Source organism: Homalodisca vitripennis, chromosome X (genome assembly GCF_021130785.1).
Source record: "Homalodisca vitripennis isolate AUS2020 chromosome X, UT_GWSS_2.1, whole genome shotgun sequence".
In the NCBI taxonomy this organism is placed as follows: Eukaryota; Metazoa; Arthropoda; class Insecta; order Hemiptera; family Cicadellidae; genus Homalodisca; species Homalodisca vitripennis.
The window spans coordinates 10574305-10588869 of record NC_060215.1 but is presented as its reverse complement, the minus strand read 5'-3'; the positions used below and the strand labels follow the sequence as shown (position 1 = coordinate 10588869).

At 34.8% G+C, this 14565-nt stretch overlaps 1 protein-coding gene across 4 annotated transcripts in view; it reads left to right on the top strand.

Moving 5' to 3' along the window:
* The window catches only part of LOC124368677 (ligand of Numb protein X 2-like), a 392173-nt gene that overhangs the window by 364589 nt on the left and 13019 nt on the right, over window positions 1-14565 (top strand). For all 4 annotated transcript variants that reach the window (XM_046825960.1, XM_046825961.1, XM_046825957.1 and 1 more), the window contains 2 exons: window positions 5677-5799; window positions 8012-8111. In XM_046825960.1, the coding sequence (XP_046681916.1) occupies window positions 5677-5799; window positions 8012-8111 (223 nt within the window). The remainder of the gene's footprint in view (window positions 1-5676; window positions 5800-8011; window positions 8112-14565) is intronic.

Sequence of the window (14565 nt, the reverse complement as noted above, 5' to 3'; positions counted from 1 at the left end):
TTTCGAGATCTGCAATCTGACCACTTCCTCAGGCGGATAACTGACCTAATACACAGCTATAATCTAGGCTAAAATCAACAAATGATTCAAAGCGTTTTGATACTCATGTCCGGAATCATAACTGAACTAAAGAACACAGGCCACAATAGGTCTGCATGTAGTAACCGGCCATCCATGTATAAATATTTCCTTCTCAATCATCAATTTCGATAATTAGTTTAGTTTAACTTAGAATATATTAGTAATATGTTATTCAGCTGAAGAAGAGATCATATTGTAACTCGCGAAACGTAGTGTCACCGAATTTATTGTATCACTATATGATGAATTTACTTTCACACTTTGTATTGTACAGTCCACAATACTACTGTATTATTACGAAACTAGAGGAGTACGACATACAATTATATAACGGCTATTCCCCATAGGGTTTAGCTCAGATATTAAAGAATAAACAGGATGCTTTCAGACAGCTCAACTGCCATTTAGGCTCGCAATCGATATTGCGATATACAATACTAATTACCGGTCTGTCTTCACAAATACTTAACCGATATTACTAATCGATTGGTAGACATTTCCTTTACTATTGCATAATACTGTCAATTCATGAAAGTTCACGTATAATTTACTCCAGGACTACGTAAGGAGCCGAGTGGGGTTGATTAGATCATTTTAGAACTAAAATTAGTTTTAAAACTTCAATCTCTAAATTACACCACATATTTCAAAACGTACCTTCACCTATAACTCTTAAAATCCACTAAAGCAGACATGTTACTAATTACTGAGAATTAGATAAGTCGAAGGATGTAATCTTACGCCGAATGCCTAAATACAATACTGTCTTGTGGAGAGGATCATAAAATTACTTCATCGAATTGACGATTTTTTTGTATTAGATGTAAAAAAGACACGTACCCACAAAATTAAATATAAAGGTTCTTGATACTATATTTTACATTTTAACCGAATTTTAAATCAAAGACGTGAGATACTGTATTGTACCAATCATACTATTAAAGTAATTTTAAAAATTCTAGTGTTAAGTCCATTGATATGTTTTTATTACTAGTAGAGTTTGCGTGATTTCATAGTTTATTGGCATTGGTAGTTAACGTTGTCCGATTGCTTAATTATATTGTTATAAAAAGATAAATTACAGCTTCATACAAAATACTTTTAAATGCGTTAAGAAGGACAAGTACTGTATAATAAACAATCCCTTGTTTTTTCATTGTTACTGTTAGGTGTCACGTAGGTTATATATGATCCGTTTCAATACTATACTCGTACACCACTATAAGGCTTTATGTAATTATGGAAAATGTAGGATTAAACATCACGTAATATAGCAGTAAAGTACAATTTGTGAGCAGAATTATTAAAGCTTGGAAGAACAATTACTGACTACGACCATTAAAATTGAATATCGATTGGGATATGATAAAGATTAAATAGTGATCAACGAAAATTCACTCCAGAGAGTACAAGAAAAGAAGAAATTTGGTTTCAAATCTATGTCATTAATTTCATTTCAATCAAGAAGTAAACATCCTAAATTTAAACGGGTAGATTATATAGTCTAGTGTACTCAGAAATTATCGACCTAGTATGGGGAGGGGTCCCATAGAAAGGCAGTAGTTCACCAGCTATATCTTACAGGAGAGAAAATGGAATAGAAAAAACTTATATCACAGTCAGCTTTCCTTCGGAGCCTTTTCAAAAAGGTGTCTTGTGAGAAACGAGAGCAATTGCTCAGTAGTGTGTCGTTTGTCTGCCAAATCTGTGTCTCCCCTTTCACACACTCTCACACTCACACCGTCACCCGTGCATGCATCCTTGTATCGTTTGTCTGCCAAATCTGTGTTTCCCCTTTCACACACTCTCACTCTCACACTGTCACCCGTGCATGCATCCTTGTGTCATCTGTAACCACAACCTCCCGTTGTCAAAGGATTCTTTTGATAGACGAGAGCAATTGCTCAGTAGTGTGTCGTTTGTCTGCCAAATCTGTGTCTCCCCTTTCACACACTCTCACACTCACACCGTCACCCGTGCATGCATCCTTGTATCGTTTGTCTGCCAAATCTGTGTTTCCCCTTTCACACACTCTCACTCTCACACTGTCACCCGTGCATGCATCCTTGTGTCATCTGTAACCACAACCTCCCGTTGTCAAAGGATTCTTTTGATAGACGAGAGCAATTGCTCAGTAGTGTGTCGTTTGTCTGCCAAATCTGTGTCTCCCCTTTCACACACTCTCACACTCACACCGTCACCCGTGTATGCATCCTTGTATCGTTTGTCTGCCCAAATCTGTGTCTCCCCTTTCACACACTCTCACACTCACACCGTCACCCGTGCATGCATCCTTGTATCGTTTGTCTGCCAAATCTGTGTTTCCCCTTTCACACACTCTCACTCTCACACTGTCACCCGTGCATGCATCCTTGTGTCATCTGTAATCACAACCTTCCGTTGTCAAAGGATTCTTGTGAGAGACGAAGGCAATTACTACTTATTTGGTAGCGTGTGGTTTATCAGTCCAAACCACATTCTCTACTTTTAACTAACATTTCTATTCGTATATACATACTGTATCACTCGTAACCACAACGTTATCAAATGTGTCTTCTGAGAGTCTTCAACGTTTATCAACCCAAATACTTGGCTCCACATGTAACTAATACTTTCACTGTTGTATACATCCTTGTATCCCTCGTAACCTCAACGTTGTCAATCGTTTCTTATGAGATACGAGGCATATGGTTGGTAGCGTATAGGTTATCTGCCCAAATACTTGGCTCCACATGTAACTAATACTTTCACTGTTGTATACATCCTTGTATCCCTCGTAACCTCAACGTTGTCAATCGTTTCTTATGAGATACGAGGATATGGTTGGTAGCGTGTGGGTTATCAACCCAAATACTTGGCTCCACATGTAACTAATACTTTCACTGTTGTATACATCCTTGTATCCCTCGTAACCTCAACGTTGTCAATCGTTTCTTATGAGATACGAGGCATATGGTTGGTAGCGTGTGGGTTATCAACCCAAATACTTGGCTCCACATGTAACTAATACTTTCACTGTTGTATACATCCTTGTATCCCTCGTAACCTCAACGTTGTCAATCGTTTCTTATGAGATACGAGGCATATGGTTGGTAGCGTGTGGGTTATCAACCCAAATACTTGGCTCCACATGTAACTAATACTTTCACTGTTGTATACATCCTTGTATCCCTCGTAACCTCAACGTTGTCAATCGTTTCTTATGAGATACGAGGCAAATGGTTGGTAGCGTGTGGGTTATCAACCCAAATACTTGGCTCCACATGTAACTAATACTTTCACTGTTGTATATATCCTTGTATCCCTCGTAACCTCAACGTTGTCAATCGTTTCTTATGAGATACGAGGCAAATGGCTGGTAGCGTGTGGTTTATCAACCCAAATACTTGGCTCCACATGTAACTAATACTTTCACTGTTGTATACATCCTTGTATCCCTCGTAACCTCAACGTTGTCAATCGTTTCTTATGAGATACGAGGCATATGGTTGGTAGCGTGTGGGTTATCAACCCAAATACTTGGCTCCACATGTAACTAATACTTTCACTGTTGTATATATCCTTGTATCCCTCGTAACCTCAACGTTGTCAATCGTTTCTTATGAGATACGAGGCAAATGGTTGGTAGCGTGTGGGTTATCAACCCAAATACTTGGCTCCACATGTAACTAATACTTTCACTGTTGTATACATCCTTGTATCCCTCGTAACCTCAACGTTGTCAATCGTTTCTTATGAGATACGAGGCATATGGTTGGTAGCGTGTAGGTTATCTGCCCAAATACTTGGCTCCACATGTAACTAATACTTTCACTGTTGTATACATCCTTGTATCCCTCGTAACCTCAACGTTGTCAATCGTTTCTTATGAGATACGAGGCAAATGGTTGGTAGCGTGTGGGTTATCTGCCCAAATCATAGTCTCCACTTTTAACTAATACTTTCACCCGTATATACATCCTTGTGTCATTTGTAACCATAACCATATGAAACGTGTTTTACATGTGTAGACGAGGTCATGGTCTGTACCCTGTCATTTGCCTTTTTAAAGAAATCTGTGTCACCCTTATTTAATATAATTACTTTTTATTATATTTATGGGTTGATACTGTTTTATTTAATTTATTGTGTTTTCTTGTTTAGTGCTAATAAACGAAGATTTACAGACGTTCACTTTGAGATGACTTAGCTAGTGGTTTAAATTAAATAAACATAATCCTGCAATAAACTTATTCCTGTGATATCGTCATGTAAATATGAACTAAAAATAAAGAAACGTGTTTTTTGTGTGAATTTGTGAATTGTCTTTCAACTTTGATAGCTAAAGAAGGGATAGTGTAATTTAGATAACTGATGTTTGTAATATTTTTAGGGATTTTACTAAACCAATGTGGGATATATCATTCTGGAAATCTATCCCTATATTTTTTTGAACATTCCATGTACTTACTTATTTTACCACACTTCTTGTGTTTCTAGGTGTACTATTTTCATATAATAAAGTTTCTTTAAAATATAAACACTCAGTTTCAACATATATTTGCATGAATTCATTGACATTCGCATTACAAAACATTAATTACCACTGAGACACTCAAACTAAGTTTTTGAAATAAAACCTTGTGAATTTGAGACGTGTTACTGTTATAACGCAGTTTATACATTTTCCACATGAGCGGCCGGCAGATGAATAGCGTGGCCTATTAAATATGTATAAATAAGGTTGTATTTTATGTGTATGGGCTAGCTGATTTTAATCACAATACAGTGATGGATATTAGTGCAGTTAACATCAATGCATATTTAATGTACGTTCTCGGTTTAGTTCTATTCTTCATATACGAAAATGAGTTAGACTGCTTTGATAAAGCTGATGTAAGCCGATTATTATGTCTTGCTCAAGAAGTTTCTTGAAATCTGTAGTGATCTACGTCGGCCTAATTATGTTAGTAATATGTCTAAGATAAGATTGGATGGCGTTCGCTTGCTGGGTAGGTAGTCTTGATCCTTGATTAAAGCTTAACTCTTCCCTCTTATCTAGAGAGGATCGAGGCAATTAGCTGTTTCAAGTTCCAATAGTTAGCGTTATACTCTTCACGGAAAGTTAGCAGGTGATGGTGTATCCCGACATCGCCGGAGTGATTTAATACGAGAGCGTTTGGAGTGAACGGAAGACGAAAGATTTGTTTTATAAATATGGGTTTTTAAACTAGCAAATAATATGATTTCAGTGACGTTTGCTTAAAAAATTTACATACGTGACTGTCTGGACAAAAACATTAAACCTGAGTTTGTAAACTTTTTTGTAGCTCAAGCTTTATTTGATACTAGATTGGAATCTAATTTAGATCATGTAATTATTGTAATGTATCTATACACTTTTTCAATTTATTAACTGTTCAGGTACTTAGAAACTAAGAATAGGATTAGGATAATAATATTAATTATTGCATTGCGGTTAATTTGAATCACACAAGGTAGATCTGACCCATCTTTCTTCATGGATCAATTTTTACTGCCTTGGTTTATCCACACAGTCTCCGGCAGTTCGCCACTGTCCCGTTCCACGTGTTTACTGTATGTTTTCGCTTCCAGCGTTGTATCGTGGTCCAGGAGGTGTTCCCGGACGGTCTGGTCGCGCAGGATGGCCGCCTCAAGCCCGGGGATCAGCTGGTGGAGATCAACGGAGTTGACATGAGCAGTGCTTCCCATCATCAAGTAAGCTTCATCATGAATATTATGAGAAATATTTTGTTATGCACGTATAATTGTTGATACTTTCGTGAACCAGTGCATCTTATTTATTTAGTTACTACAATATTTTGATTGATGAGACATATTGTAAATCTCACTGATAAACCAGCCAGCTAACACATAATTTCAGACTATCAACGAACGTTACTCGCATCACTAACCGCGTTTGCAGACTTCTAGTGAGCCCGTTATTCTCTTTACATTGAGGTAGAAGCCCAACTTGTGCAGCTAGGATGGTCAAGGGATTTTACTGCTAATCTTTTCATTACCATGATGCCTACCAAATCACCAGGGTCTATTTGCCAGGGTGTCCAAATTTTGTCCTGACGACCTTCTTAGTGAGTCTTTCTAATGTGTTACTGTGAAACTCTTAGTTTGGCCAGTTTTAGAACATGACTTGAGTTATCTGAACGCCTTTTCAGCTTCTTCATATAAAGTACTTGTAAACTAAATAAGGCATTCACTAGGATGTTGAATACCGGTTGGTTATTGGATACGTGCACTCTAATCATTTCACATGAGACGTGAATTAGCAGATTTCCGGCAATGTACATGGTGGTCATTAATATTTTTTATTGCTTCAATATTCTTTGTAGCGGTCCCGAGGTCTATTCGTTGAAGAACATAATAATAATAATCTCTTTATTGCATTCTTTTAACAATTTTTACATCGTATCGCAATCGTCAATAGTTTAAGTCAATTTACATGATTTCATCCACACAACCTCATACCTCATAATTTTTACAATCATTAGGTCACAATCGCATTGACCTCAGACCCAGCAATCTCAAATATCCCAGCGGCTTGACATGAATTCATCAACATTCTTACGACACTACTATATGCCACTGATTGTAGCAGTATAACAAATGAAGGCAGAAACTCCGTTTCACCTGAACCCCCCCCCCCACAAGTTCTTGTGGTTAAAGAATTCAATAAAATTATTTTGAACCGCCTTAAAAACTGTAAGGGGTATTTTTAGGTGATGGGGGCTTGTTTTTGGCAAATTTCTAAATGTAAAGAAAGAGGAGCGTGTGATATCTCATTTTAAAGGTCTCTAGCCACAGATCATTTAAAAACATATTTGCTGTAAATGTACAGGTGTTAAACAAACTTACTGCTTTAATAGTTTTTGTATTGTTACTTTACAGAAAACTTATAAAATTTCTAATGTTAACCAAAATAGTTGAGAACCTACCCTTAAAAAAATAACTAAAAATGACAGTTCCCAAAACATTATATGTTTAAAAATCATTTACATTTTGAAAATTAAAAAATGTTTATATTTAAAAAATATTAAATACACCGTATAGTTTACATTACAAAATTACAGGTAGTAACAAACATTTTTTTGTATTTAAACTTTGGCTTTATATTTATAACCTTTCGTATTTTGTTTCTTGTTGAATTCTATCGTTTTGCCATATAAAAATATCATCGAGTTGCGTGTCAAGCAAAGGTCCAGGCCCACTGGATGTCCTCACTTAACCCAAACTTAACGCAAGACTTGTAGAGTGACCTATACTCGGAGAAAGAACGAGAATATGAACGTATGTTGTGAACTTTGAGTAGCCACTAAACTGCGCAACACTGGTGTAACGTATTGTTTACTTTATACAATAAAAATACATGTACCGCTGAAATTCCATTACTTCTGAAATACCAATACCCAGCCATGGCTACTACCGGTAGTGGTTGAAAGCCTACTGACCTTTATGATCGCAATGTACTCATGGTCTACATAGTCGTATGTATCAGATTATTAGGGCCTAATAAACCACTCAAATTTTTCTATTGCTATTTATACATTCTAACATCTGATGGCTCTCTCAGGTATTTTTGATAGGCACTATCTCAAGGGATGTTTTCTTACATCACCATCAGTGAGGGACAGTACCGAAGGTGCTGCCTTAATTCCCTCTGATGGCCGGAGGCATTAGCAGATAAGATAAGATAGGAACGTTACCTGACCCCATTATTGTAAAACCAAGGAAATTGCTCTTCCACATAATGTATTACTTCATTTAAAGCGATTACAAAGTGATTGATTTGTAAAAGACTTTGCAATGTTTTGTCTGGGTTGACAAAATAGACCCGAATAATATGTAAATCCATTTTTTTTTTCAATATTGTTTGAATCGCCTAAACATTATGTGTTTAACTTGCGTTTTACAGGCTTGCCAAGCTCTGAGAAAACTGAAGTCTCAAGTCCTTCGTCTAGGTGTATACCGTGAGAGGATTGCCCCGTACAACGGACAAAATGATGCCCAATACGGTAAGCTGCTGTGCAATTTTTTCTTTGGAACTCAATAATATTTAATTGTATTTTTAATTTCTTAACTTCCTAAACTGGTATTTCTAACATTTCTAAATTTATTATTTATATTTATATATATAATGTTTTAACTAACGTTGAAGTTGTGGAAGCTCATTCTGGTGATAGGCGAACTACTATTGCCAGTAGTTTAAAGTCATATCTTTTCATAAAATAGTTATCATATTAGTGATATAAAAACTCTTTATTGTTTGTTGTACCTATGTCATACTTGTCAAGAAGTAAAAAACCAAAGAGAAATAACTGTGTGGAAATATTTGTTTTCGGATGACCATCATCTGCTGAAACGATATCCATGCGTAAGTTGACAGGAAATAAATCTCTGTAATTAGTTTTTGCAATTTTTAACTCAAATTTTAAATAACTAATATTTATTATCTGTTCTAGTAATGTAATACAACACAACATAGGGGTCTACTGTTTAAATTAAAATATTGAATGTATTACTTGTTGGACAAGAATGATGTGTGAAACTGTGGATTAACCTTAGGCTAAGGTTTTCTGCCCACATTTTTTATTTTATCAACATGTTGATGTAATCATTAAGTGACAAAGTCGATTATAAAATGCATAAAATTTTACTGCTGTCAATGTTCATGTAATACGACTACTGATCAGTATTTCAAGTAAAGTCCGAAGATAAGTGGGTCAAGAACTGTACCCTACAGCGTCCACAAACCCTTGCTCAGCATTACATCACATCACATTAGTTTCTACACACGCAGTTTTTCTTAAATATAAAATCTAAGCCACTTAAGTGCTTGGTCACAGACCCATGACCCTCGTTATAGCTAATATTATTTTGGAATGTAAGTCGCGATTACCCCTCACAATTTACGTAACCGTGTTAAACGTTGAACCGCGATACTCGACTTGTTTAAATCGTAAAAATTCTGAACATGTTACGTGAAGCACGTTTTATACATTCAATCTTTGTATGACATACAGGATGTTTAAAAAGTGTGCAAATTTAGTCGGATATCGGAAAATAGTCGTTTAGAGTCAGTCTGTATTTTTAGTTTCAAAATCGTAACTCAAAAAATAACCTAGAACTAAAAGTAACGGTGTTATACGTTTTATGCTTCTATGTCTTTTTAGGTTGTTGCTTTCTACTAAAACTTACAAATTTATTAGTAATAGTTTCAAAATGGTGGCCTTTGCTTTTATTTTTTTACTGAGCACACCAACGAGAAGAGACAAAATTGTCTACTCAAATAAAATATATCTTACAAAAAGACATCTTATACCTAACACGTGTTTACTTCTTTCTTACTATTCTCACTTTAATCAATGATTTACGGAATTGTATTGCACACGGGTTTATGTATTAGATATTGTGTATATGTCATGTTATGTATTATGTATATGTTTAGGGGTTCCAATTTCTAGTTCAAATAAATTGTTATGAATACAAAGGGTTTTTGAAGTGGTCATATAATATAGTAGTATATAAATCTTGTATAATATTAACTGAGTTCACAAAGATTGTTATACTAGGCAAGCGGCTAGTATTGTACAGGCTAGGTTAGTTTTGTAAACACTAACATCCTTTAAAGAAAGAAAAGAGCTGAATTTTGTCCATACAAATCATATAACGTCACCTAAACAGCGCCATCCCCATTATATGGTTTGTACAAAAACATATTAATAACATTTACTTCGTGTACTACGTATAACTGAATGCGTAACTGAAAGTTATGATTTGTTTATTATATAAATTTAGAAGACTTTTATCATCACTTTAGAAATGTCTTCAGCGTAATGACCGTCGCCACACACACACACACGCACGCACGCACGCACGCACGCACGCACGCACGCACGCACGCACGCACGCACGCACGCACGCGCGCGCGCGCGCGCACACACACACACACACGCACACACGCACACACACACACACACGCACACACGCGCACGCACACGCACACACACACACACACACACACACACACACACACACACACACACACCACACACACACACACACATGGTTGTTCATGGGGATAGAAAGTGTTCTGGCCAAAAATGTGATATTTGATATTTGATATTTAATATTTTATTATTTATATATTTATTTTAACTTAATATATTTATGCTTGTTAAATTTTTTTTTTTTTTTTTTACCTCGTTTTTGTGAGATGGTTCTTGTTAAAATCTGGATTGTATAAGTAGTAAATTAAGTATATATTATGGGCTGATAGTAAGAGTATAGTATTTGTGCACCATGGTGGAAGAAAGCATAAAAATAAGAAAAAAAACCTTGAATTGCCAACTGCATGTATATTTAGCCTAAGTTATTGCATTATGTTGTAAATAAGTCACACGTGCTTCCAAGCACCTGACTCTGTAAATGTATGTACATTTTTGAAATAAAGGTTTTTGTAAACTCTGTAAACTCTGTAAACACACACACACACACACACACACACACACACACACACACACACACACACACACACACACACACACACACACACACACACACACATGATGCTAATTGATCGATTTAAACTACATAAGGTGTTTTAAATGGTTATCCCACTATATTTTAGATTAATCAAAAATATATTTAAATGGAAATTCTTTTACTTTGGGGTTGGCGAGAAGAGGACTTCAATGGGTGGGATGGTGCCTTTTATTGTAAACCATGTTCAAGTTCAAACATTTGTATTCGAAGAAAACATATTTCAAGACGTTCAAAGCAACACAACTTATGAAAATTGTAAATGAAATAAATACATGCAGTTTAATATTACTCTTCCAATGCACCTTTTAAGGTGCGTGCGGGAGGCAGTCGGCAAAATACAACAGAATTATCTGTTATTTTTGACAGCTCTGCGCAGCTTATTTATCAGTCCTTTTTATGCACAAGCAAGTCGTTATGCTTAAATTTAAAATGTATCTAATTCTATAAATCACTTATTGCATGAATATACGTGCACAATAGACACATGTAGCAAATATACGCTCAACGATTAAACCAGAATGAGAAGGAAAACAAAACATATTAGAATACTAAGGATGAATAAATTACTGAAGGGCTACTATGAATTACAATATATTTGGAACTACAGGTTATTAAATGAACCTGTTGATAAGAAATGTATTACATAATTTTTAAATGCAATTATTTTTTATAAGTACTATAATAATAGCAGTGTATATGTAATACATCGTGAACTAATAGATATTTTACAATAAACAATAACAACGATGTATGTGTTTCATGCATTCTATAGTTTGAACTGTGTGCATGTGTGTGTATGTATATAATACATCGTGAACTAATAGATATTTTACAATAAACAATAACAACGATGTATGTGTTTCATGCATTCTATAGTTTGAACTGTGTGCATGTGTGTGTATGTATATAATACATCGTGAACTAATAGATATTTTACAATAAACAATAACAACGATGTATGTGTTTCATGCATTCTATAGTTTGAACTGTGTGCATGTGTGTGTATGTATATAATACATCGTGAACTAATAGATATTTTACAATAAACAATAACAACGATGTATGTGTTTCATGCATTCTATAGTTTGAACTGTGTGCATGTGTGTGTATGTATATAATACATCGTGAACTAATAGATATTTTACAATAAACAATAACAACGATGTATGTGTTTCATGCATTCTATAGTTTGAACTGTGTGCATCTGTGTGTATGCTTCACCGAACTATAAAAACAATATTAATTACAACTACAGGTTTAATATGGAATAAATACCAAACATTACTTACAAACCCAAAATGTTAAAAATAAATTTTATAAACAAATAAGGTATATCATTTGAATTTTTAATACCCAAAAATGTAAAACCTGTTGACCCCAAATTATGAAATTGATGATTACTCAATTCTTGGAATAAAAGAGGGATATATATTGTGAGACGTTCTAGTAAATCTATCATGCTGTTTTAGCTCAATATTTAGTACATATTTCTGAATATACATAATGAACGAATATTTATATAAAGTTATTCTCAGCTGATACAAAATGTTTCTCAATAAGACATACTACGCATTAATATGTAATTAAATTTTATGTTATACATTATGCGTAGTGTCCGTTTAATTCATCGAAATTGGCTTTAAAATACTCGTATTTGAATAGTTACCGCCAAAATATATAATTCCGTATATTAAAATGCTCTCAAACCAAGATAGGTAAATTTGCTTAAGTTAATCATATTTTATATTCAAGTTAATTATATTAAATGCATCACCAAAAAACTTAGCATTCCCTTACACTTCGGCCTACTCATCATTTACGTTAAAGTTATTTAAAGGACTTTTCTTTTTTTATATTTGTTTAATAACATCTCAGTATTTTTTACAGTCTCCATTACACTGATCTATTAAAGATGAAGAATAATTTAAGTTTGATTCTTAACAGATTTTTGTAATAACATCACATTTCGAATAAATCAATTGTTATATTTATTAAATGAACGACATAGTATGTAGTCTACTTATTCCTCTTTCTATTTTTACAGTTTATTTTTTTCAATGAACAATCATTTTAATAAGGTAATTACATCTTCTATAGTAATCATCAATCGTCTGTCTCTCTGTAAATATCTCCAATAAAAGTAAATGTTCGCCTAGGTGCAAATTAAACTATATATTAGTGTGTTTTATTGTAAATAAAGGTGCAAGTTAAAAAAACACCCTATATTTGGATATGGAATCAAAGTATTTGTCCAAAAAATTGCAATTAATGTGTAATGTGCTATACTCATACGCTCGGACGTAAATTCCTTATAATGATAAATGTCTAGAAATAATGAAATCTTGATATGATTTGATTTGACTAACAGTCGATTAATAGGCTTTTCACGCGGTAGTGCAGCACGAGTACGTGTGACGAACGTTATGTCTCTGCCCTGGAATAACTTTGGCTACATATTCAAGATATTCAATGTTCAAAGTCGAGTAGTATGTGATGTGACGTAGAGGTGGAAATTGTTGTTTAGCGGCAACACGTTGCGACGTTATTCTGTCAGCCGACAACAGGTGGTATGTGATGTGACGTAGGGGTGGAAATTGTTGTTTAGCGGCAACACGTTGCGACGTTATTCTGTCAGCCGACAACAGGTTGTATGTAATGTGACGTAGAGGTGGAAATTGTTGTTTAGCGGCAACACGTTGCGACGTTATTCTGTCAGCCGACAACAGGTTGTATGTAATGTGACGTAGGGGTGGAAATTGTTGTTTAGCGGCAACACGTTGCGACGTTATTCTGTCAGCCGACAACAGGTTGTATGTAATGTGACGTAGGGGTGGAAATTGTTGTTTAGCGGCAACACGTTGCGACGTTATTCTGTCAGCCGACAACAGGTTGTATGTAATGTGACGTAGAGGTGGAAATTGTTGTTTAGCGGCAACACGTTGCGACGTTATTCTGTCAGCCGACAACAGGTGGTATGTGATGTGACGTAGGGGTGGAAATTGTTTTTTAGCGGTAACACGTTGCGACGTTATTCTGTCAGCCGACAACAGGTTGTATGTGATGTGACGTAGAGGTGGAAATTGTTGTTTAGCGGCAACACGTTGCGACGTTATTCTGGCAGCCGATAACAGGTTGTATGTGATGTGACGTAGACGTGGAAATTGTTGTTTAGCGGCAACACGTTGCGACGTTATTCTGTCAGCCGACAACTGGTTGTATGTGATGTGACGTAGAGGTGTAAATTGTTGTTTAGCGGCAACACGTTGCGACGTTATTCTGTCAGACGACAACAGGCTGCAGCAACTTGTTATTTCAGCAACTGTTGCCTACTGATCATTGAGAACTGGTCGTCCTTTTATCGATTGCGCAACGTTCTTTGACCAACGTTTTCCAGTAACTGCTGCTCCTAGAACATTATTGAAATACAATCAATTACTAAAACACGGAATTTGTTACTATCATTCAAAATTTATCATTAAATCTGCTTAGCCTCGTTACTGTAATTTATTTTGAGATAATTAAAAGTATAAATTTGTTATAATTAAGAACAAATTTGTATGATTATAATAAAATAATATATTGAACATAGAATGTTATTGGACCAATTTCAAAATTTAAAAAACTTAATTATGTTTTTATTATATAACTAAATAATTATTAATATAATTCTATTGTTGAAAATTAATTATACAATTAAAAACTACTAATATGGATTCACAGTACGTATTAGTATCATTAATTAGCAATAAATAAAACAATTGTTTCATATTTTTATTGTATAAGCTTAAACAATGCACACATAGTAGTAACTTTACACAGCTATAGAACACACACATGTACAAAGTCAAACTGAAAAATATTAATTTGTGTATTAAACATAATTGCACAATTAATTTTGTCTGCTAGGTATAAATTACTTTAGGA